At 50.2% G+C, this 25,903-nt stretch overlaps 1 protein-coding gene across 5 annotated transcripts in view; it reads left to right on the forward strand.

The window, feature by feature from the left end:
* The window catches only part of RASGEF1C (RasGEF domain family member 1C), a 94,071-nt gene that overhangs the window by 60,364 nt on the left and 7,804 nt on the right, over positions 1-25,903 (forward strand). For all 5 annotated transcript variants that reach the window (XR_006269126.1, XM_043466987.1, XM_043466984.1 and 2 more), the window contains exons 5-12: positions 4,612-4,812; positions 5,717-5,791; positions 15,085-15,174; positions 16,735-16,837; positions 17,379-17,458; positions 17,540-17,635; positions 21,077-21,172; positions 23,093-23,216. Coding sequence is in view for 4 of the 5 variants with exons in the window: in XM_043466987.1 (XP_043322922.1) it covers positions 4,612-4,812; positions 5,717-5,791; positions 15,085-15,174; positions 16,735-16,837; positions 17,379-17,458; positions 17,540-17,635; positions 21,077-21,172; positions 23,093-23,216 (865 nt within the window). In the remaining variant the exon portion in view is untranslated. The remainder of the gene's footprint in view (positions 1-4,611; positions 4,813-5,716; positions 5,792-15,084; positions 15,175-16,734; positions 16,838-17,378; positions 17,459-17,539; positions 17,636-21,076; positions 21,173-23,092; positions 23,217-25,903) is intronic.

Raw genomic sequence — 25,903 nt, forward strand, 5'->3', positions numbered from 1 at the left:
TTTCAGCACTTGGTAAACGTAAGCTGTGATGAGGAACAAATTCTTTCCGAAATCCAGGCACATGGGGATTATTCTTAACTTTTATGAAGCTTTGTTATGGAACTTTTCACACATATACAAATCTAGATAGTAGTAACCATGAACTCCTGTGTGCTCACTGCCTGGATTCATCAGTTATCAACATTTGGCCAAACTTGTTTCTTCTCTCCTTTCACACACTTCCTCCTCCGTCCAAATGTTTTTGTTTTGAATCATAGACATTATATATTTTGCTCCAAAAACATTTCGGAATCATCTTGTAAAAGATTTCTGGTACAGAGATGACAGGATCAAACGACGTGAAGTGTGGCGCACAAAACAGTGGGAAGCACACAGGTGTTTTCAGAGCGTGTGTGTCTTGGGGCAAGTTCCCTAACCTCTCTGGGCCTGTGAGAGGGACGATGACGATCCCTCCCTCGCAGGACGGTGAGGAAAACGCTGCTCGGGGATCTGGAGGAGGTGGGACAGGCCAGAGGGGAGCGCGGCTTCCCCGTCAAAGCGGCTGTGAAAGGTGACGCCGCTCTCTTTCTGCCTGACCCCTGCCATCTCCTGGAAGCCTCACGGTCTCCCTGTGCTCCCCGCCACCTCTCGGTAGCCGGGGACACGCGGCTGGAGGGGCTCTGAGGGGCCCTCTTCGCGCCTGTGGAGTCTGAGCTGCTCCGGCTTCGGGCCCCGCTCTGCCGGGCAGGAGACCCGGCCTTAGACGGTGGCTCGCGCGCCCCCTCTAGAGGCTGGGCTCAGCCATTTCACCTTTTGGCGGTGCCAAAGCTGAAAGAGACTGGGGACCCCCCAGGGAGGCCTAGAGGGTCGGAGACCTGGTGAGAGAGACAGGGCGGGAGGACAGCAGTCCCCTGGCCACACGCGCTGGGCCCCTCGGAGGAGACTGGCCGGGCAGCCCACTCGGCCAGCAGCCTTGCTCCCCGACTCACACGGCTGGCTGCTGGCTCCCCAGGGGCGCGGGTGGCGGCCGCCGACTTAGACAACAAGCTGGCGATGGGTGCAGAGCCCCTGCCTGTGCTGTTGGACATCGGCCACGGGCTCGCTCAGGAGGGAATTTCAGGAACTTAGAAAACAAGAGTCTTTACTTGTCTGGATGGAAACCGACCCTAATCACAGAACACTACGTCCAGGAGAACTTGAAAGCACCTGGAGAGCGCTGCCCCTCACCCAGGCCACCCTGCCACGGCGACCTCCACGCTGATGCCGGCTCTGCACGCAGCGGGCGGCACAGTGAGAACGACAGAGAAAACAGTCCGGCCCCTGCCCTCCGCCACTGGGGGAGCTGAGGCGGCCGGGCGGCCCGGCGCTCCGGATGTGGGCACCAACAGCGACAAGGAACACCTGGGCTTTCTCAGGGGTAGGTCCCCGGGCCTGCCTGCATTCACCAAGATCACGCAGCCTGCGTCCACACGGGGTAGAGATCACTGAGCAAATGAGACAGGGTCAAATGCCCGCCCCACATTTGGAAGATTCACCAAAAAAAAAAAAAAAACCAACAGATAAGCTTGAGGTTAACACCACTAGAAAATTTTTAAATGAATTAGCACACAGTAAGTGGCAATTTGGAGTGGATATGGGTTCTATAGAAACAAGTCCTGCTAAATTGTTTGCATATTTTTAAAAATAGGGGCAGTGCGCGGCTCTATCAAACTATAGCCACAGATGTACTTCATTCTTGACTTCAGTAGGCTCTGCAGTCTGCCTTGGAGAGGCTGACTGACGAGAAGCAGGTGGAGGCCGGGTTTGTCCAATCTGGTAATGTGTGTGGGTCCCTCCTGTTCATTCTGGGCACCAGCAGAGAGAGACCCAGCATGGCCTTTGTGGAGCTGGTTCTCCAGTGAGAGGCTTGGGCAAGGGCTGTGAAGGAAGGGAACGCAGCTCGGAGGAAGAAGGCTGTACAGGTCCTGCCTTGGCTGTGGGGCAGGAGAGACGGTGGGTCGGAGGGGTGGGGTGGCCCGTGTCTGGAGCACAGACAAGAGGAGCAAGGCCACACGGAGGCCACTCAGCGTGGCCAGAGCTGACCTCAGGACCCCGAGCCACTTCGGGCTTTTGTCTTTGCAAAAGTTTAGGGGAGGAGGGTGCAGTGGTTAGATGTGTGTTTGGAACAGAACGCTCTTGCGGCAGGGTGGAGTAGACAGAGGCTGGCGGGAATGCACGGGGCCCACCGAGGAGGCGGCTGCAGCCACCAGGGAAACAACTGTGGTGGAAGACACGGAGAGAGAAGCAAGCAAAATCAAGAGGGCTGCTGATGGTCTGGAGCGGCCTGAGGGAGGTGGTTGAGGATGGCTCCCGGCCGGGCGCCTGAGACGGGGGGCAGCCCTGCGGAGGATAGCATGACTTCTGATGGCATGTGTCTGGCCCAGGTAGCCCCTTACCCATGTGGCTCTGGAGATCAGAGGAGAACTCTGTCCACACACTGTCCATACAGTGTCCATGCTAAACGACACTCTGGAGGTGAACCAGAAAACCCAGGAGTGAAGTACAGAGGATGATCAAGAGAGGAGATGAGGCAGGAGGAGCGCAGCATGCAGCCACAGGGCAGACCAACAAGCCCGCGGACGGCCCAAGGCAGGAGAGCTTGGGGAGCCCAGGCAGACACTGCCTGAGAAGCAGCGCCCTGGCTCTCATGACAGCAGGTCCTCGATGACAGCGAGGGTCAGCCTGGCGATGAGTACAGTCAGGTGGGCTGGTGGAGGGCTGAGTGGGAGATGCAGGAACTCGAGAGCCAGTGTAGCCCCCTCCAGACTGAGTAGCGGAGAGATGAGGGGCGGGTGGAGGTGTAGGGGCTCTCTGGTGACCAATGTGTGTTCTGGGGCTGACTTTGGCTGGACCTGACTCACTGTCTTCCTGACACTCAGATGAAAATCTGGGAGGCAGCATGTGCGGTTGGGATACAGCCCTGACAGCTCCGTTGGGAAAGAATCCGCCTGCAATGCAGGAGACCCCGGTTTGATTCCTGGATCGGGAAGATCCACTGGAGAAGGGATAGGCTACCCACTCCAGTATTCTTGGGCTTCCCTCGTGGCTCAGCTGGTAAAGAATCCTCCTGCAATGCAGGAGACCTGGCTTCGATCCCTCGGTTGCAAAGATTCCCTGGAGGAGGGAACAGCTACCCACTCCAGTATTCTGGCCTGCAGTATCCCATGGTCTGTATAGTCCATGGGGTCACAAAGAGTCGGACACAACTGAGCAACTTTCACTTTCAAGTTGAGAGGGGGGTGTTCCTTCCACTGGCAACAAAGGGAAGTCAGACCTCAGCTCACCCACACACTGGGTGCCTTCTTGGTCTGTCCCTCATGACTCAGAGTCAGGGTCAGCATTAGCGTTTGGGTTCAGGATCAGGCTCCGTGTGTCCTGAGGGCTCAACTGAAGCTTCCTGGCCACTCCACAGAGAAGCCCTTTCATAAATTGTGGGGACACCATTTCCAACAAGGGTGGGCCTCAGTGCTCCTCCGAGCTCCGTCAGAGACTTAAGGGACTGCCGAGGTCCCCAGGCAAGCCCTACACCCTGCTGCCCACCTGCAAAATGCCTCTGGGATTGTGCGTATGAAGAACATGCATTTTTTTCTATTGGAAATTACCTAGCAGTGCTGACTATTCACGACCTTCTCCTGAGGCATCTGGGACCCGGCCCCACTGGAAACCCCATCTGCCTGCCTGACACCTTTTTGCTGCCAGGAGTCCAGACCCCAGATGCCCACTGATGCTCCCAGGCCAGTTCCTGGCTTGAGGGGGTTGAATCTACCTCTGGGGGATCCATTTGCTGACAAATTGGGGGGCCTGTTCTGTGGGTTATTGACAGCCTTTGGGAAGGTGAGGACATCTTGCTCTGTAAACCCAGCTAGTCTGAGGTGACTCCCTTGGAAATAGGGGTCTCTGAGGGGCAATAATCGGTTTCACTGTGGGGTGGGAGGGTGGTCCCTGCACCAAGCCCAGGGCATTTGAACTGCATGGTGAGGGGCCCTGTTGCTACAGTAAATGGTTATCAGGTGTCCGCTGCATGCCCAGAGCTCTATCACAGGTCAACTCCGATTCCCTGCTGTTGCCGAGCTATCACTGCAGGGGAGTAAACAATCGCACTCATCTCCTACAGTGGTCCCACAAGGAAGTCACGTAGGGTGAGCTGGAGAAGAGTGCACGGGGCAGAGGATGGACAGAAGGCTGGGCAAGGAAGGCCTCTCTAAGCTAGGCCTGGGAGACAGGAAGGGACACCTATTAAAGCCAAGCAAAAGGCTAGCATCCAGGGAAGGGCCTGTCCCACGCCTCCCTTCCTCCACTCCCTGGCAGTGCCCAGCCCACCTAGACAACTCGGGCTGCTTTGCACCCCATTCATCCTCCCTGAGGTGTGCTCTACTCAGCTCCCACCGGCGATCCTGCGGCCTTTGCCCCAGCCAACCTTGACTGTGAGCCCCAGCCCCAGCCTGTCCTGAGCTGGGTCCTGCTACAGGGTGGGAGCAGGTACAGGTGCACCTAGGAGTAGCCCATCCATGTCAGCGGGGAAGCCTTCCTGTCTCAGACATTGCTATGCGAAGGCGGGTTTCCCAGCTGAGCACCATCTCTACCCCACTCCAGGCATACAGAAAGAGGATGCACCAGCTTCTGCAGGCTCTGCACCAGAAGCTGGCGGCTCTGGGCCAGGGACCGGAACACCTGCTGGGCACCGACAAGCCCGTCTCCTACAGGACCAAGCCTCCAGCCTCCATCCACAGGGAGCTCCTTGGCATCTGCAGCGACCCCTACATGCTGGCTCAGCAGCTGACCCACGTGGAGCTGGTGAGCAGGCCCACGCCACCCTCCACCCAGACCCAGAGCCTGGAATGCTGAGCGTAGCCAGCCACCCCTCCCCCATCTGGTCCCGCATCTCATCTCAGCCTAACCCGGGGTCTGAACCCATCCCTTCAGGGCCACCCCGGCATCTGCAGAGGGCCCTGACTCTGGAGCAGTCTCTCCCCATGCCTGGGGCGAGGAATAGAAGGGCTGCAGGTACCAACCTTGCCTGACTTTGACCTCTGGCCTGTCTGAGTCCAGGCCTCAGACAGAGGAATGAGGTTCATATCCTGGCTCTGACACCACCAGATGTGTAATCAGCCCCACAGCTAGCACTTTCCCCGCCCAGGTCTCAGTTTTCCCCATCTAGGACTCACACAGCCACTGCACACACCCCAGCTTTCCAGAGAAGCCCTAACAGCCTTTATGGTCAAGACTTATATTCACTGTCTCATTTCATCTTCCCACCACCCGGCCAGGTAGGTATTATTATTATTCTCCTTTCACAAATGAGGAAGCTGAAGCCCAGAGCTTTAGTTTAAGTGATTTGCCACAAGTCACACAGCAGAAGGAACAGAGCCAGGATTCGTTTCTGACCCAGACCCCATGCTCTGAGCCCCCAGGCCTACCCTAGAGGGAGCGGATTGTTGCGATGACCCAGTTTTGAGCCTGGTCTCCTAGGTATCTCACCCCACAAGCACTCCCCTTGGAGACGCTGCCCCTGCCCCTATGAAATGCAGCAGCTCCTGGGCATAGGAAGGGAGGGGCTGACACCTTCGGGATGGTGCTGAGCTCTGACAACCCGGGGCAGGGCTATGGACCCCCTGTGAGAAGGGCAATGGGCCCATGCCAGGCGGCCAGCGGACATCCCCTTCTCCTTTTCCTGACCCCTCTTCTCTCTCCGCTGCAGGAACAGCTGCGGCACATTGGACCTGAGGAGTTTGTCCAGGCTTTTGTGAACAAGGACCCTCTGGCCAGCACAAAGGTAGAAGGCCCGTGGACGGACTGTCCAGGCAGCGACCCCTACCCACAAGTCCCTCTGTGGGATTCCCAGAGCACCAGCTCAGCCAGCTCCAGAGGGGCCCGGAACAGAGCAGATGGGCTTGGCGGGGACGTGCCCATTCCACCCATGCCCCTAGCCTAAGGCTGGCACATCCCAGCAGCCCTGAGTCCCAGGGAAGCCTGGGAGGACGGGATGAGTCTGACAGGGTCAGCCACCCAGCGAGGGTCAGGGGCAGTCCACTATCCAAAGCCCTGGGTGGGTTAGAGGGTGCTGCTACAAGACCCCCGGTGTGCCCTCCCGGTGTGTCGTGGTGGGCGCTGATGCCCTCTAGTGGCCATTTGGGGAACGCAGGCCGATGCATGCTGTCCAAGAAGTTCAGGGCACACGCTCTTCCCTCCGAAGGCGGATTACATACCGAATTTCAGAGCCTGCCCCTCTCTCTGAGAGCCCATTCATCAGTCTACCTGGTGTTTATTAAGGAGTTAAATCTGAAGCAGAACTGGAAATATTATGTCTTCTTCCCTGGCACCTAATAAAAGAAGTACAAACTAAATGTACAATTGAATTTCACCTCCAGGGTAAGCAGAGATTAAACATTGTGGGTGTAGGGAAAGGAGTAGTCTCACAAACGGCTGGTAGGGGGTGAAATTGGCACAGCCACTTTGGAGAGCAACTTGGCAATAGAACCAACACTTGAAATGTACACTCTGGATCCCGGCTTTTCACACCTAACAATTTATCCTACAGGTATATACACACATGTGTATACACAAAGGTGTACACACAGAGATATCTGGGATATTTTACTGTGTTTTATGACCAAAGGCTGGAAGCAAACTACTTTACCATCCACAGGGACTCGACTAAATATCGTAATACATCCATACATGGAAGGCTGTGCAACGGTTAGAATAAGAGCGTCTGTAAGAATGGAATGAAGGACATGGTCTCTTTGGTGGCTCAGACGGTAAAGAATCTTCTAGCAGTGCAGGAGATCTGGGTTCAGTCCCTGTGTTGGGAAGATCCCCTGAAGGTGGGAATAGCAACCCACTCCAGTATTCTTGCCTAGACAATTACATGGACAGAGGAGCCTGGCAGGCTATAGTCCTTTGGGGTGCAAAGAGTTGGACATGGCTAACACTTTCTGGGGCCTCCCTGGTGGCCCAGCTGGTAAAGAATCTGCCTGCAATGAGGGAGACCTGGGCTCGATCCCTGGGTTGGGAAGATCCCCTGGAGGAGGGAATGGCAACCCACTCCAGTATCCTGGCCTAGAGAATCCCCATGGGCAGAGGAGCCTGGCAGGCTACAGTCCATGAGGCCACAAAGAGTCAGACACGACTGACTGACTAAGCAAAGGACACAGCAAGAATGGAATATTTGCAAAAGATCCATTGTTGAGAGATGAAAAAGTAAAGAGCAGTGACGAAGAGCATGTGACCATCAGTGTAACAAAGGAGGACACATAATACACACCTGCTTGTATGTATGTGTGGACAATCTCTAGGAACAACGGAACTCTGAGGAGCTCGTCATGGACCTGGGAGCAGGAGTGGGGAGACCTTGCTGCTCTTAGCGGGTTGTTTGTCTTTCTGTTTTGTTTTGTTTGGGGTTTGGGCCATTTCCAAGTATTATTTTTTATTGTGAAAAACATCATGATTGTTTACCCACTCTACTGTAAATGAACATTTCTGTGTTCTAGCCTCTCAGCTATTATAGATATTGCTGCTATGAACATTCTTATACATTTCCTATGTATGTGGGTACATTTTTTTCTAGAGCATCTGCTGTCAAGTAGTTTAGTCCCAGGACAGCTTTCAGTCTTAAAAATTATGGAGGACCCCAAAGAACTTCTGGTTATGTAGATTAACTACAGAAAGTTCCCTACATATGAATGACTTCCATTTTGAGAGCACGTTCATAAGTCCAATTGGTTCATAAGTCCAGCAAAGTTAGCCTACATAGCCAACTAACACAATTGGCTATATAGTACTCTGCTGTAATAGGTTTGTAATACTTTTCACACAAATAATACATAAAAAACAAACAGAAAAATAGAGAAAACATTTTAAATCTTACAGTACAGGACAACAGCTGGCATACAGGGGCTGACTGGAGAAGGGATAGGAGGTGGGAGATGCTGGAACTGAAGGATAAACAGCAATAGGAGATGGAGGGCAGGCTGCCACTTCGCTCATGTCTGATGTTGATGGAACGCACATTCACATCTTTGAAAGTTCACAACTTGCAGGTTCATATGTAGGCAGCTTATTGTCATAACAGCTACCTGTATTTATTATATTGGGCTTCCCTGTGGCTCAGAGGTAAAAAATCTGCCTGTCAATATAGGAGACATGGGTTTGATCCCTGGGTCAAGAAGATCCCTTGGAAAAGGAAATGGCAACCCACTCCAGTATTCTTGCCTGGGAAATCCCATGGAGAGAGGGGCCTGGTGGGTTACAGCCCATGGGATTGCAAAGAGTTGGACAACACTTAGCAACTAAACAACATTTATTATATTAGCCTATGAGGCCAATAACTTTAAAAAATGTTTATTCAAAGTCATAATAATCCATTATATGTTAATAAGTTACATATTTTATGAAAAATAACTCTATTTTCCAAAAAAAATTAATGAGAAGAGTGATACTGCTTTACAGTATTTTTAAAAATTTCTCTCAGTTCAGTTCATTCGTTCAGTCATATCCAACTCTTTGTGACCCATGGACTGCAGCACACCAGGCCTCCCTGTCCATCACCAGCTCCCCGAGTTCACTCAAATGTATGTCCATTGAGTCGGTGATGCCATCCAACCATATCACCCTCTGTCATCCCCTTCTCCTCCTGCCTTAAATCTTTCCCGGCATCAGGGTCTTTTCAAATGAATCAGCCCTTCACATCAGGTGGTGAAAGTATTGGAATTGCAGCTTCAGCATCAGTCCTTCCAATGAATATTCAGGACTGATTTCCTTTAGGATGGACTGGTTGGATCTCCTAGCTGTCCAAGGAACTCTCAAGAGTCTTCTCCAACACCACAGTCCAAAAGCATCAATTCTTTGGTGTTCAGCTTTTCTTTATAGTCCAACTCTCACATCCATCCATGACTACTGGAAAAACCATAGCTTTGAATAGACAGACCTTTGTTGGCAAAGTAACGTCTCTGCTTTTTAATATGCTGTCTAGGCTGGTCATAACTTTCCTGCCAAGGAGTAAGCGTCTTTTAATTTCATGGCTGCAGTCACCACCTGCCATGATTTTGGAGCCCCAAAAAGTAAAGTCTGTCACTGTTTCCATTGTTTCCCCATCTATTTCCCATGAAGTAATGGGACCGGATGCCATGATCTTAGTTTTCTGAATGTTGAGCTTTAAGCCAACTTTTTCACTCTCCTCTTTTACTTTCATCAAAAGGCTCTTTAGTTCTTCTTCACTTTCTGCCATAAGGGTGGTGTCATCTGCATATCTGAGGTTATTGATATTTCTCCCGGCAATCTTGATTCCAGCTTGTGCTTCATCCAGCCCAGTGTTTCTCATGATGTACTCTGCATATAAGTTAAATAAGCAGGGTGACAATATACAGCCTTGACATACTCCTTTTCCTATTTGGAACCAGTCTGTTGTTCCATGTCCACTTCTAACTGTTGCTTCCTGACCTGCATACAGGTTTCTCAAGAGGCAGGTCAGGTGGTCTGGTATTCCCATCTCTTGAAGGATTTTCCACAGTTTCTTGTGATCCACACAGTCAAAGGCTTTTGTGTAGTCAATAAAGCAGAAATAGATGTTTTTCTGGAACTCTCTTGCTTTTTCGATGATCCAGCGGATGTTGGCAATTTGATCTCTGGTTCCTCTGCCATTTCTAAATCCAGCTTGAACATCTGGAAGTTCACAGTTCACGTACTGTTGAAGCCTGGCTTGGAGAATTTTGAGCATTACTTTACTAGCTACTTTACTAGTGAGATGAGTGCAATTGTGTGGTAGTTTGAGCATTCTTCGGCATTGCCTTTCTTTGGGACTGTAATAAAAACTGACCTTTTCCAGTCCTGTGGCCACTGCTGATTTTCCAAATTTGCTGGCATATGGAGTGCAGCACTTTCACAGCATCATCTTTTACGTTTTGAAATAGCTCAACTGGAATTCCATCACCTGCATTAACTTTGCTCGTAGTGGTGCCTCCTAAGCCCCGCTTGACTTCACATTCCAGGATGTCTGGCTCTAGGTGAGTGATCATGCCATCGTGATTATCTGTGTCATGAAGATCTTTTCTGTATAGTTCTTCTGTGTATTCTTGCCACCTCTTCTTAATATCTTCTACTTCTGTTAGGTCCATACCATTTCTCTCCTTTGTTGTGCCCATTTTTACATGAAATGTTCCCGTGGTATCTCTAATTTTCTTGAACTAGATCTCTAGTCTTTCCCATTCTATTGTTTTCCTCTATTTCTTTGCATTGATCACTGAGGAAGGCTTTCTTATCTCTCCTTGCTATTCTTTGGAACTCTGCATTCAAATGGGTACATCTTTCCTTATCTGCTTTGCCTTTCGCTTCTCTTCTTTCATAGCTATTTGAAAAAAAAATCTCTCTAATGACTGACAGTAGAAGACTGCTGAATTCTCTTAATTTTCATTCAATCTCTTGACCTAACATTATATTGATTGAAAATACAACTTCCTCACACAGATATGTTGTTGGAAAAGGAAGGAATATATTACGGCCTTTTCAAGTAATTGTGAATATTCTTCTTTGATACTACACTAAAACTCAACAAGCGATAATTTTTTACAATTAATTGTAGTTTGGAATCTGAACTCCATCACATTAAAGTCATTGGTCCATCTTGAAATGACAACTCACTTCAGTATTCTTGCCTGGAAAATCCCATGGGCAGAGGAGCCTGGCAGGCTGCTGTCCATGGGGTCACAAAGAGTTGGATATGACTGAGCAACTAAACCACGCATCTTGAATGGATCTTTTTGCCCATGCATGATTTTGACATATATTGACCATTTGGAAAATATGGGTTCAGCTAATCAAGCAGATCTTCTTCTGAATGTTGACATATTTCATTAGATAATATTTTAAAATAATATTCATGTATATATTCACTACTAATATCATCCAAATAAGTTCTGAAGTATTGGGAAGCTGTCAAGCTCCAGAGGCAGATATGTGTTTTTTAGGTCCCCAATTTTCTCTTGAAAACTTGAATTTTATCCTTGGCAACAAATACTATCAATTGTTTTCCTTGAAGTTACAGGATGATTTTAACTGATTTTAAAGGCAGTATCAGCCAAATAGTGAAATGTGAATAACCATAGTGGGTCAGTCTTTTTTCAGGTAAGAATGGTGCTCCGTGGGTAAAGGTCAGCTCACGCCGGGTGCACCAGCGCGCTTCCGTAAGAGTACCGTGAGACCTGTGTATACAGTCCTCGCTGCATACCTGCAGCTTCTGCAACCACAGATTCCACCTCTCAGATTAAAAATATTAGAAAAAATTAAAATTCAAGAACGGTCTAAAAAAGCAAAACTTGAATTTGCTGTGTACCAGGCCACTATTTACACAGTTTTTACATTGTATTGGGTATTATAAATAAGCTAGAGGTGATTTAAAGTATACAGGAGAATGTGCATGAGTTTATGCAAATACTATGCCATTTTACATAAGGAACTTGAGCATCCTCAGATTTTGGTATCCAAGAGGGGTGGTGGAACCATTCACCTAAGGATACCCACAGATGATGGCACTCCCATCCTGTCACACAGAATATGAAAAAGACATGCACTCAAGGGTTGAGATTTAATAAAACATAAACTGAAGTTTATGTCCCCAAGAACATTCTTAAGTCACACTCACTTTTTTCTTTTACTGTGAGTGTGTAGTGGTGAAGAACACAACGGTATCATTTGGGGATTCTGTCTCAGTGCAGGCTAAGGAAGCAGTAACTTTACCCATCATTCTATTATGTATCAGTGCAAATGTTACAACAGCGAAAAGGCAGTAATATTTTATGAATATGAAGATAGGTTTGCCCTTGTGGACCTCCTGAAAGGGCCCTGGAGACCCCCAGGAGTCCAGGGACAACACTTTGGGGTGTTGCTCTAGGATATACCTGTGAAAGGAATCACTACGAAAGGAATCACTGCCTACCCTGTGTCAATCACAGGGTAGACAGATGGTCAGCCTTACCAGGTGATGCCAAGTGAGGCTGTGTCCATTTACACTGCCACCAGGGAGTTATTCTTGCTCCACAGCCTCATTAACACTTGAAGTTGTCAAACTTTAATTTTTGTCAAACTGTTAAATGGAGCATCTTTTCATGCGTTTTGGACCTTCTTGTTTTCTCTTCTATAAAATGCCCTAATTTCCCTTCAGTTTTCTATTACTGATTTGTCTTTTTTCTTAAGGATTTTTAAGAGTTTTGTGTGAGTATTTAAAATATGTACTAGTTAATTATCCCTTGTCAGTTAGATGTACTGCAAATTTTCTTCCCCTGGTTGATTGCTTTGCCTTACATTCTCATTATTGTGTCTTTTAATGAATAGGTGTTCTTAATTTCCTCCTTATAAGGAATTTACATTTTTGGATTATTTCTGCCTTCATATTTTGAAGCTATGCTATTTAGTTAAGTTCAGTTCAGTCGCTCAGTCATGTCTGACTCTTTGCGACCCCATGAATCGCAGCACATCAGGCCTCCCTGTCCATCACCAACTCCCGGAGTTTACTCAAACTCATGCCCATCGAGTCAGTGATGCCATCCAGCCATCTCATCCTCTATCGTCCCCTTCTCCTCCTGCCCCCAATCCCTCCCAGCATCAGGGTCTTTTCCAATGAGTCAACTCTTCACATGAGGTGGCCAAAGTATTGGAGTTTCAGCTTCAGCATCAGTCCTTCCAATGAACATCCAGGACTGATCTCCTTGAGGATGAACTGGTTGGATCTCCTTGCAGTCCAAAGAACTCTCAAAAGTCTTCTCCAACACCACAGTTCAAAAGCATCAATTTTTCAGTGCTCAGCTTTCTTCACAGTCCAACTCTCACATCCATACATGACCACTGGAAAAACCATAGCCTTGACTAGACGGACCTTTGTTGGCAAAGTAATGTCTCTGCTTTTTAATATTCTGTCTAGGTTGGTCATAACTTTCCTTCCAAGGAGTAAGCGTCTTTTAATTACATGGCTGCAGTCACCATCTGCAGTGATTTTGGAGCCCCAAAAAATAAAATCTGACACTGTTTCCACTGTTTCCCCATCTATTTGCCATGAAGTGATGGGACCAGATGCCATGATCTTAGTTTTCTGAATGTTGAGCTTTAAGCCAACTTTTTCACTCTCCTCTTTCAATTTCATCAAGAGGCTTTTTAGTTCCTCTTCACTTTCTGCCATAAGGGTGGTATCATCTGCATATCTGAGGTTATTGATATTTCTCCCGGCAATCTTGATTCCAGCTTGTGCTTCATCCAGCCCAGCGTTTCTCATAATGTATTCTGCATATAAGTTAAATAAGCAGGGTGATAATATACAGCCTTGACGTACTCCTTTTCCTATTTGGAACCAGTCTGTTGTTCCATATCCAGTTCTTAACTGTTGCTTCCTGACCTGCATATAGATTTCACAAGAGGCAGATCAGGTGGCCTGGTATTCCCATCTCTTGAAGGATTTTCCACAGTTTATTGTGATCCACACAGTCAAAGGCTTTGGCATAGTCAATAAAGCAGAAATAGATGTTTTTCTGGAATTCTCTTGCTTTTTCGATGATCCAGTGGATGTTGGCAATTTGTCTCTGGTTCCTCTGCCTTTTCTAAAACCAGTTTGAACATCTGGAAGTTCATGGTTCATGTATTGCTGAAGCCTGGCTTGGAGAATTTTGAGCATTACTTTACTTAAGTGCAGACAAATTTAAACTCATGCTATATTCTCAATAAGTCAAAAATTTTATCTTTATGCAGTTACCCTTGAAACTCTTCTAATGCTTCTTGCCTTAGAGTCTTTTTTTGACTTAAAGTCTATTTTGTCTAATATTAAGATAGATATGTGATATTTATCATGCATATTTTTCTATTTTTATTTATATCCCTGTGTTTGGGATGTAGCTCTTAAAAATAGCAGGTGGTTGGATTTTTTTTTAATTAGTGACTAAACAAATCCATATAGAGTAATTTCTGATATGTATGGATTTGTTTTTACTGTCTTCTGTTGTGCCTTGCCTTCTTTACCTATTCTTTTTTCTTTCTTTGCTTCTTTTGGATTCTCTGAAATTGTGATACACTTATACAGTGAATTTATAAAATTATGTTTCCATTTTTAAAATTATGTTTCTAAAAGCTCTTTGATAGCACATGAGAAGGTTCATGTGGGAAAACATGGAAATATATATACTTATAGATAGAAACATACATACATACATACATACAAAAGATTAATCCTCATTATTTGCCATCTTTATATCCTATAGTCATCATGATCACTGAAGTGGCAAGTACTGAGTCCTTACTCCTAAGGAAAATATAAGATTAGTTTCCTTGCAAGCCTCTCATCACAGCCTTTTCATCAACCAGTCAATGTATAACCTTGATTTGTGTCTCTGTTTAATGAGACGTTATATTGTTGACTCAGTAACACTGAATTCATGGCCAACAGTACTACAACGCACGTCTGAATGAAGCTTGTCAAACACATTTTTTTTCCTTAGCGCACATGTCAGCCTTCGTGTGCTCAGGAACACAAGACCGAGAGCACGGCAGTGCTCTGCTTGAGGGTTCCACCTCTGTGCTTGGGGCCACTTTGACCAGTGAAATCGCCAACAGATATCACAAAAATGCAAAAACTGACACTAAATAGACTAGAAAAAGGACTCTTGTTTACAGTACAGAAGCTGAAACCAGAAGTCAGGGCATCAGCCCAGCCTCAGCCGGGAGCGCTCAGGTGCACTGGGTGACGGAGGCCTTCCGCTCCGCGCATGTCCACAAGGGACCAAGAAGTGACATGAGGATGAGTTTGGAGGTTACAAATGAAGTGAAAGTTTAGGAAGCAAACACGAAATGTATGCATAATGAGAGTTAATTGTGTGTAGGGGTATATGATATATACATACATTAAGTTACATCTTTAGGTGTATAGAAAATATAACTAGAAGGATATGTCAAATCATTGATATTTGTGGATGGTTTTGAGGTTTCGACATTTCTGAGATCATCTATAATGATGATGGCTGACTTTTTAAAAGTTATTCGTGTTCAAAAAGTTATTGACAAAAAATCTGAGCATGGCTCTTGTGTCTTTCCTAGCCTTGTTTCAGTGACAAGACTAACAACCTGGAAGCTTACGTGAAATGGTTCAACAGACTGTGTTACCTCGTGGCTACTGAGATCTGCATGGTGCGTAGGAAGCCAGCCCCTGAGCTGGCATGGCCAACGCTGGCCAGGGCTTGAGAGGAGCCCACCGGGGGGGAAACAGAAGGCCATGATGAGCCCATCTGTCTCCTAGCCCAGAGCCAGGATGGGCACCCTCTGGGACACCAGGTGTTACCTGGCTTGCCTGTAGAGACATTTTCCCCCTGGGTAGAGCCTGACATGAAGCCACCTGCCAGTCACAGAGGGAGTCAGAGAGATTCTTGCTGAGGGAGAGGGGAGTAGGCTATCCGCTTCTCCCACCTGTGCCTGGGGTGGCCTGGCCTGCAGCTGAATTCTCTTTGGCTCACTCGGGACTTAGAGGTAGAAATAATCCAGCTTTAAGAAGTGGGAGCGATCTCTTTGAAGTCCAGGTCCCTGGCATCTCCCAGAAAGCGGGGAGACTCGGCAGCACCGAGCCGGACGTGCTCACCCCTGGATCTCAGCCCCGCAGAGCCAGATGCTGCCGAGCCTCCCCCTCCTTACGGCGGCGGGACCATCTCCCGAATCCATCCCTTCACTGTGAGGCGAAGCCCAGGGCCCCTGTCTCAGGGACAGTTTGGAGGTAGCACATGTGCTGGGGTGCGCTCTCTGGAAGCAGACAGAGCTTGGGGGGTAAGAGGTTTGTTTATGAGGCCAACGCAGGCAATCGAGAAAGTGGGAGAGGCTCCAGCTGCTCCCGTCACGACGCCCGCAGCGCCCACCCCAGTGGTCGAGCCTGCTCGTCCACCTTGCTTGGTCATCATCGCCATCGCTGTGGGGGCCGCCCTCCAAAGCACAGCAGGACCTCAGGTGGGCAGCTCTCTGAAGGTCAGGTGTCCCAGCTCCACCAGTAACACAACACTCGTCTCAGCGGCAGTAAAGACCACGGCCGCACGTCTGGGAGGCAGGCGATCTCCTTGGAGAGGACAGTGTGGGGTTCGTGAGCCCTGCCTCTTCTGACGTCGCATCACTGGCCTGGGAGCGAAGAGAGATGGGGCTTTACCTGAGCAAAACCTGGACTGAGTCACCAGAGCCGGCAGCACTCGGCCCGGAGAAGAACACGGGTCTGCTTCCGAGCGGTCAGAGGCCAGAGTCTCACTCACTCAGCTGGAATTGGGGGTGAAGTCACACAGTCCGTTGACAGAAAGCAGTGGTGGGGCTGCTAGGGGACAGGGCCTCGGGTCACTGTGTGGCCCCCACACCCCATGCAGAGTGAAGGCTGTTTGGTGCTGGGAAGAGAGGTGAGGTGGCTCTGCTTCCTGCATCGCAGGGAAGAGATGCTGGAACTGAGCCTGAAGGAGGGGGACATGAGGGGCCCGCATGCCCCCCATGTTGCAGGTGGCTCGTGTGTCCCCACAGGAGGCCCACCACCCCCCACTTGACCCTCTGTGCAATGGACTCTGTGCTGCCTCCCCCTGGGGCGTGGTGAGACCCTGAGTCCTCAGGCTGCAGATCGCCCTGGTCCCAAGCGTCTCAGCTGGAAAGGTTAATGAGGGGCAAGATGCGTAAGCAGGTCAGCGTGGGGTGGGGGCCCTCGTCACTGAGGCTCCGGTGCCCTGTCCCCAGCCAGCCAAGAAGAAACAGCGGGCCCAGGTGATCGAGTTCTTCATCGACGTGGCCCGGGAATGCTTCAACATCGGCAACTTCAACTCCCTGATGGCCATCATCTGTGAGTGGGCCGGCCAGGCCCGGGGCCCCCAGGGCAAGTGCTCCCAGAGAGGGCGGAGCAGGCGCAGCCAGGCGGTGGGGCGCAAGCCAGGATGTGTCTCTGAGCAGGAGGCGGGTGCAGGCTGGGCCCCAATTCCCCCACCCCGCCCCACAGGCCCTGGGGAGGTGCCCCTTTAGAGGCGAGCCCAGCCCTTTCAATGTGCTTGGTGAGAGCTTGGCGGTGTGTACCCAGATTCAGGGTGAGTGGGGACCCAGAGCAGGCTCCTGATCACAGTATAAGGCCTGTACTGTGGGCACGGGGACAGGGGCTTGCACATACAGAAGCCAGGCCGACCTGGACACAGTCCGTTAGTGCCCACCCACCCCCCATCTGGCAGGCTGAGGCTCCCCCAAATGTCAGCCCTGATCAGGGTACAGCCTGAGAGGATTAGGGGATCAGCCAGCTGGGGGCTTCCCAGAGGAGCTGTGTAGCAATAAAACTATGCAGCCCAGAAGAGCCCTGCCATCCCGGCCCTGCCCCAGCTCAGCCATCCCTCTTCCAGCGGGCATGAACATGAGCCCAGTCTCCAGGCTGAAGAAGACTTGGGCCAAAGTGAAGACAGCCAAGTTTTTCATCCTCGAGGTAAGCAAGGCTGCTCGACTGCTGGGTGCCGCCAGCATCCCCAGGACACAGTTGCCCAAATGCCTCCCTGTCTCCTTCCAGCACCAGATGGACCCAACGGGCAACTTCTGCAACTACAGAGCAGCCCTGCGAGGGGCAGCCCACCGCTCCCTGACTGCCCACAGCAGCCAGGAGAAGGTAGGTCGGAGGCTTGCCTCGCCCTCAGATCTGCTCCTGTTCCAGGCCCCCTGGGCTCAGGAGGGCTGTGTCAGAGATCCTAGGTAGGGCTGGAAGACCACTTGGTCCAATCCCTGCCCTTCTACCACCCCTGTAATAGAGAGTCATGCCACCTTGCTTGAATGTCTCCAGTAGAGGGAACTCACCTTTTCCCCAAACAGATCAACACACTCCCCAGCAGCTCCAGCTGGTAGCTAGATGGATGGATGGGTCAATGGAAGAATGGATGGAAGAAGGATAAATAGATGGGTGGAAGGGTGCGAGGAGGGGAAGGAGGAGAGATGGAAGGAAGAATGGAAGGCCAGAGGTTGGAAGGAAGGAAAGAGGGAGGAAATGCAGGCGGAGAGGAAGGGAGGAAGTTCCCCACAGCCCTCAGTTCCCCAGGCTGGAACTTTGAGGCCAGAAGTTCACTCTGCTTTCTTCCTGCCTGTGGCTGGCTCCTTCTGCCCCTCCCGCCCACCCCCCATCTCTGTCATGAAGCCCCTCCACACAGGTCTCTCTGGGTGACCTCCGTGTTGAGCTGGGTTCTGATGGAACTGCTCAGGTCCAGAAAACAAGGGCACAGGTTTGCAGTCGTGAGGACACACAGAAGTGGTGAAAAATTCTCCCGCCTGGGAAATGCTGCCAACCCTGAGGACTGCTCCAGCGCCCCTGCCTCCATGAAGCCTGCACCAGGCACCCAAGGGGCCACCTCTGTCCCCAGAGCCTCACTGCCCTTAATCCCCACCCTCTATCCATCTCAGCAGGGCTCCCCATTCCAACTCCATTTAGCCATCACACCCCGGAACTGGACTAGGCACTCTGCACCACAGAGAGGGGCTGGAGACGGGTGGAGACCACCCCTCTCCAGGCCCACTGAGGAAGAGGGTAGGACAGCGATCTGGAGCAGAGCCCGCTGGTCCTGTCCTGCGTCCACTGCTTACTGCTCTATGAGCTCCTATGAGCTTCTGTACCTCAGTTAGTAAAGAATCCACCTGCAATGCAGGAGGCCCAGGTTCAATTCCTGGGTCAGGAAGATCCCCTGGAGAAGGGATGGGCTACCCACTCCAGTATTCTTGCCTGGAGAATCCCATGGACAGAGGAGCCTAGGAGGCTACAGCCTAGTCCATGGGGTCGCAAGAGTCAGACACGACTGAGCAACTAAACCACCACCATGAGTTACTTACCCTGAGTCTCAGCTTCCTCATCTGTGAGCTGGGGTAATAAAAGCCCTCCTTCACAGGACAGTGATGAGGATGAAATGTGATCCCATCTGTACACAGCTTACAACACAAAGTGCTCAGGCCCACCCCTGACGCCCCAGTGACCAGGGTGGAAGTGGAGACAGCAAGGGTCTAAACATGGCTTGGGGAATGGTAAAGACATCCCTCATTGTGTAGGTTGTCTCCCACCATACTGGTATCAGGAATGAATATTTGTGACGTGCTCTCACTGTCTCCAAGCCCTGACAGAGAGAAGACATGGGCAAATGGTTGCTGAATTGACATAAATCCAGGGTAACCAGTTCATCCCGTTTTGCCTGGGGCTGCCCCAGGTTTAGCACCACAAGTTCTGCCTTCTGGGAAACTCCTGTTGTTGACAAACCCTAACGAGCCTGGCTCTGCTCCTGGCTTAGTGGTCACTAGCTAGATGACCTTGTGCCAGGCCCTGACACTCTATGGGCCTCGGTTTCCCCCTCTGCCCTGCCCAGCTGAGCCACCCATGCTTCTGTGGTGTGCCGAGTGGTCAGTGCTCAGGCTCCCACCTCAAAGCCCTTGTCAGCTCGGATGGGGAATGATCTAGGCATTCCCTGGGCCAGAAGTGTCAGGACTTGAGGGATGGGCTGCAGGACTGGCCACATGTGCCCAGCTCTGGAGCCTGAGGGCAGAGCAGATGTGATATTTCCTGGGCTGGCAAAACACAGCACATAAACTAGGTAGCTTATAACAACAGAAATGTGCTATCTCACAATGCCAGAGGCCAGCGGCCAAAGTCAAGCATTGGCAGGGCCACGCTCTCTCCGGAGGCTCTATGGAAAGGTTCTTCTTTGCCTCTCCTGGTGTCCGATGGCCACAGGCATTCCTGGGCTTGTGACTGCATCACTCCTACCTGTCTGTTTTCACATGACTATGTGAAACAGATAGTACATGTCCAAATTTACCTCTCTTTATAAAAATACCTGCCCACCTAATCCAGTGTGACCTCATCTCCACTTGATCCCATCCATAGCAAGACTGTATCTCCAAATAAATTCCCATTTGTAAGCACTGGGGTTTAGGACGTGAACATGCCTTTTTTGAGGGGCATGATTCAATCCACACATAAGGTAGACCCAACTGACCCCCCAACGGTAGTCTGAGCGGTCAGCAGTTGGTCTCCTTTCTTCGTGCTAAGAACTGAGTCGCTTCAGTCGTGTCTGACTCCATGTGACCCTGTGGACTGTAGCCCACCAGGCTGCTCTGTCCGTGGGATTCTCCAGGCAAGAATACTGGAGTGGGTTGCCATGCCCTCTCCAGGGGATCTTCCCAACCCAGGGACTGAACCTGCATCTCTTATGTCTCCCGCTTTAGCAGGCAGATTCTTTACCACTAGCACCACCTGGGGTCACCAGGTGCAGAATAAGGAGGGAGAATCAAGACGTCTGACAATGAAACAGACACCTGGCCCTTCTCAGGCTGAGTGCAGAAGCCCATCCCTTCAGGAGCCAGAGTAGGGATGTTTCCTGGCCTTGCCCTGATATGGCAGGATCAGATCTTTAGCTTCAAGAAAGACATGGAGTAGCACGTGGTTAACTCTATTTGTAATGGAGGCCACAGAATTTCACAACAGACGATTCACATTCCATTTTTTTAATTCATAAAACCAAAAACTTTAAAAAAAATTGTTCTATTTCCATCTATTGATTCTTGTTTTCATATTTATTTTATATTTAGCAGTGTGCTCAGCACACACCATTCCTCCTGGGGCACGTGAGTGGGGAGGCCTGTCTGTGGACCCGTGATCTGTGGGGGGAAGCTCCCACTGGCTTCTCCCAACAGACGATGGGAGAAACGTTCAAAGGCCACTGAAACTCTGCATCTTTCCCTCGGCCCCAACATGAGTGGGGAATGGCATTGTATACAGTAGGAGCTCAATCAGCACTGGGGTCCGATGGGGACTGGGAGAAAATAGTCTGGCTCCAGTTTCTGCCTCCCTTCTTTGTGGTTTCCACATTGCCCGCCCCCCGCCCCCCATATACACTAAGTAGTCTGTAACCCATGGAGCTCTGAGACTGGGCCGCCTTGCCCGGGAAGTCTCTCCTGCCCTCTGCATGGGGGTATCTGAGGGCCCTGGGGCAAGGGGCTGCCGACACAGCTGCCTCTCTCCTGTGCAGCCGCTGTGGGGAGGCCAGCTGAGGGCTGACCTGCACCCTCTCCCTTCCAGATCGTCATCCCCTTCTTCAGCCTGCTCATCAAGGATATCTACTTCCTAAATGAGGGCTGTGCCAACCGCCTCCCCAACGGACATGTCAACTTTGAGGTAGGGTCCAGGGCCTCGGAGGGCCTGCCACCAAGTTAGGCAGACTGATAAGAGCTCCCAGAGCAGAAGTTCTGGCCCCGAGTGGTTGGATTAAGGTAGGAGTCTGAGGCGGAGTGCAGCAGTTTGCAGCCAGCATCAGGGCGGGACTGTTGGGGACTCTCCGCATCTTCCACAGGAAGAGATTGAGGCTCATGAACACGTGGATCCCCTCTCTGTAGGGACCTTGTGCCCAGCACAGGTGAAATAGCATAATTTTCAGCCCTTGAGAAGCACCAGGCTGGTGAGAGAGAGAGCCGTGCAGACCCACAGTGACCCCTGACGAGGTGCTGTGACAGGAGCTGCAGAGGGAACACAGTTCAAGGTCAGGAGAGGCCTCCAAAGCAGGGGCCCTCGGCAGCAGGAGGAAGTGATCGGGCACCGTGGAAAGACGGAAATGAAGACTCCCTCTCCCTCTGCAGATAACTCACCCCCGGCAGCTCACGTGTTCTTCCCTCCTCCAGGAAGCCCCCACTGACCTCACAGGCAGAGGAAGGCCGTTTACATAGTGGGCTGTTAGTCCATCAGTCCCAGGCTCTTTAGAAGCAAGGCCAGGCTGATCCACTCTATGTCTTGACCCGACACACAGACTCACCCAGCACATGTGTCTCAAAATGGCCTGTGGGCTGGGCATGGAAGGGGAGCCCCAAGGGCACAGGCTCGTGATAGCAGGCGGTCACTGAGTCAGACCAAGCATTGCATGAGCAGTCATTCCCATCCACAGGGAAGCAGGGGCTTTTCTCCTGCAAGAGGGCCAGCCCTGCCCTGGCACAGCCCCACTCATTCTCCCAGTGGCAGCAGTTCTGGGCGGGCCCCTCACTCTGTCCAGGTCTCAATCTCGGCTTCCACCACGACCACACAGAGGGCCTGAGAGGAGTGGACTTGCAGCAAGGCTGGCCAAAGGTTCTGCCACTACCTCCTACTGACAGGGCCCACAGTGAATGCCTGGACTTTCTCACCTGGAGCTGCCTCTGCTGTGGGCCTCACCTGGACACCCCAGCAGGTCTGCACGTGCTACCCACAGGCCTGATGACCCCTGAGGGCTGGGCATAGCTGGACGAAGCCCAGTTCAGCAGGTGGCCTGGGTGCCACATCCCAGGGTCACAGTCCAGGCTGCAGGCAACAAGGAAGAGGCTGGGCTTGGGAGAGACCACTGGGGCTAAGGGGGCCAGGGAGTTCACAGTGCACACCCTGTCTTTTGCCTTTCTTGAATTGGTCCTTATAACCATGGCCTAGGAGGAAGGGTGTCTGGTTGGACAAGAAGGCAAGGTACTTACGTGGCCGCAGATCCCTGGGCGTCAGCAGTGGGGGCTGGAGGCAGGCACCAAGGCTGATCAGAGGAAGCCACAGACTGGGGTTCTCACCCAGTCACAACTCTGTGTTTAAAAAGCCTTCTTTAAGTTAGCAGTTTTTAAATTTTTAGATAAACGTATCTAAATTTTACTCAAAATTCTACTTAAATGAGTTAAATTTTATTTAAATACATTTATTTAAATCCATTTACATCTCAGACTTGCTGTAAGTAGGGATATATCACTTGCCATAAGCTGAGATAACCACAAATAAAAGCAGAATGAAACTAAGGTAGTGGTCACCTCTAACTCAATGCACTGCCTGCTGACGGCCATAGCCCAAGACAAGAGAGGGGGATGAGCCTTAGGTATTGGGTGTGGCAAGTTCTTCACAGAGCGTAAAGAGATATGACCAGCGTCCAGCTTTCCTGATGAGTGACTGTCGTTTTCTGCCCCTTGACCCCACTCTGCCTGCCCTAGAAGCAGGCCGCACTGGGAGTGACGAGAGAGGATGAGCCACGGCCGGCCCCCGCTGTGGGTGACCTCCAGGCAGTAAGGGTACCTGCATTTTATGTCTCCATGTCCTTGGCAGAAATTCCTGGAGCTGGCCAAGCAAGTAGGAGAGTTCATCACCTGGAAACAAGTGGAGTGTCCCTTCGAGCAAGACCTCAGCATCACCCACTACCTGCACACTGCCCCCATCTTCAGCGAGGACGGTAAGGCAGCCCCTGGCCTCCCTCACCCTCAGCCATGAGACTCACGGGTGGTCTCTTAGTCACATCACTGTCCAGGGCCCTTGCTGTGAGCAGGGATGCGCCACACCCAAGTGTGCTGGTTCTGGGGGGAAGCAGAGAAGACTGCATCCCCCAACTGGATAATTGCTGCCCCCAGAGCAGAGGGCAAGGCCTGCGGAGACGCAGGTTGTGCCCCAAGGACAGGCTGCTCCCTGGGCACCGTTTAGACGCTGTTGGATGTTGTAAATCTGAGCGATGTTTGACCCCAATTCCCTCATCAGGAAAGTGGGCATGATGATAAAAACAGTCCTCTCAGGGCTCATGTGGGGATGGTAAAGCACGAGGCTGACTGTGGGTCTTTTCACAGCTGGTGTTTGTGTGTGTATGTATGTGCACAATATGAGCACCTGTGTACATGTGTGTGCATGTGTAATACACACCGTCATTAAATGAGGCACTGTTGATGTCTGTCCCCTTAAATAGGTTAGCATTTCCATCTGATCATTTGTCAGATACAACAGATTTGCTTATGAATTTACTGAGTATACTCCCAGAGCTGCCTCCTCCGGAAAGAGAAAGTAATGGAGAAGCAAATAGTCATCTGGGGCTGAGTTGATAACCAGTGTGGCCCCATGGTTAGCTGCTTTCTAGATGCAGGATGTCATGAGACCACCCTGGGAGGACCCTGCTTAGCACACAGGAGGCCTGATTCTCATCATGGCAGGCATTCTACATATGGACCCACACCCATGCTCAGGAAAACATCATCTGCCAAAAATAAAAAATTAAGGGAAAGAATTTTTTAGTGACTTGCTTCTGAATTAATATTTTCAATTTGGCCATTTTACTTTTTGTATTTTGAAATTAGTAAATTTGCGGGGGGCTCTCACCCATATCTGGAGTCTCCCTTACCGCACATAATGATAAGCTCATCAGCCTGGGTGCTCCCACCCTAGAAGTGGTGTTACCTATTGGCACCTATTGCATCTATAAAGTTGGGTAATGAGAGAAACTACTTCCTAGGGCCATGGTGAGAATTAACTGACGTGGCACCAGCAAAGGCCACAAGAACTACTTTCAATCAATACTAGTTGTATTAATTTCTTATTGATGTTGTGACAGATCACCACAAATTTGGTGGCTCAGAACAACACAGATTTATCCTCTTATGACTACAGAAGTTAGCAAGTGTGAAATCAGTTCTACTGTGCTGAAATCGAGGTGTTGGCAGAACTGGTTATTTCTGGAGGCGCTGGGGGGAAATCCATTTCCTGGCGTTTTGCAACTTCTAGTGGCTGCCTGCCTGAATTCCTCAGTTTGTGGCCCCTTCTTCCATATTCTTCTTATACCAGCCTCTGCTTCCACCATCATATTGCCCTCTGAAGTCAAGCCTCCCTCTTTCCCTCTTGTAAGGACATTTGTGATTGCAGTTAGGACCCACCCAGATAATCCAGGATAGATAATCTCCTCATCTCTAGATCCTTAACTAAATCATATTTGTGAAGTCCCTTTTGACCATTTTCAGGGGATTAAGACCTGTATCTCTGGGGCCATTATTCAACCTACTACACTAATTATTATGATGATTATTGTCATTAGTCAGTGGAATGTGGGCAATAAAATGTGTCAGAGGCACATTAGGAGAGAGGTGGGGAGAGTCTAGGGGCAGGAAGAGGAGAGGTTTGGGGGGTGCATTTCATTCACTCCTGTAGTCAACAATATTTCTAGAGTCTGCTAACTGCCAGTCAGACAGACTGCCATGAACATATAAGTAAAATCCTGGCCCTTCTGGAATGCCCTTAGAGGGAAGCACCTTCCATTTTGACCCTCCTTTCTTCCTATCCTTCCCTCCACCCTCCCCACCCCCACCCCCGACACACACACACACACACACACACACACACAATAAGGCTGAGAAAATCAAGAAAAGGAACATAAGATGTATTAGCCCCCAGTTAGGATGGTCAAAGCCTCTGACAAAAGCCTGGCCCTGCCCTCAGTCCCATCAGACCTCTCCTGACAGGGCATGCTGGCAATCCAGTCAGCCCCAGGCTCCCTGAAACAAGAGAAAATAGAGAAAATCTCAGCAGAGACATAGAAGATATACAGAAGAGTCAAATGGAAATTTTTAGAACTGAAAAATGCAACAACTGAAGTAAGAAAACTGAACGGATGGGTTCAATAGCATAATGGAGAGGACAGAGGAAGGAGTCAGTGAGCTGAGAGACAGAGCAACAGAAACTATAGTCTCAGCAACAGAGAAAACAGACCGCACCAAGCCCGGGGCCAGTGGGGCTGTGACAGGAGACCCAGCACTCGTGGCGACAGAGTCTGGGAAGGAAAGGACAGACTGGGCGTGGCTGGGAAGCACTCAAAGACGGAAAGGCAAGAAACGCCCCTGTGTGGAAAAGATGTAGACCTATAGATTCAAGAAGCTGAGTGAACCCCAAACAGGATGAACCAAGAGAACCCATACCAAGACATGTCGTAATCAAACATCTGGAAGCTAAAGAAAAAGAAACAATCTTGAAAGTACTGAGAGGGAAATGACAATACCTATATGAGAAAAACAATTCAAATGACATCAGGTTCATCATCAGGTAACATTTTTCAAGTGCTGAGAGAAAACAACTATCAACCCATAATTTTATATCCAGTGAAAATATCCT

Source organism: Cervus canadensis, chromosome 4 (genome assembly GCF_019320065.1).
Source record: "Cervus canadensis isolate Bull #8, Minnesota chromosome 4, ASM1932006v1, whole genome shotgun sequence".
Classification (NCBI taxonomy): domain Eukaryota; kingdom Metazoa; phylum Chordata; class Mammalia; order Artiodactyla; family Cervidae; genus Cervus; species Cervus canadensis.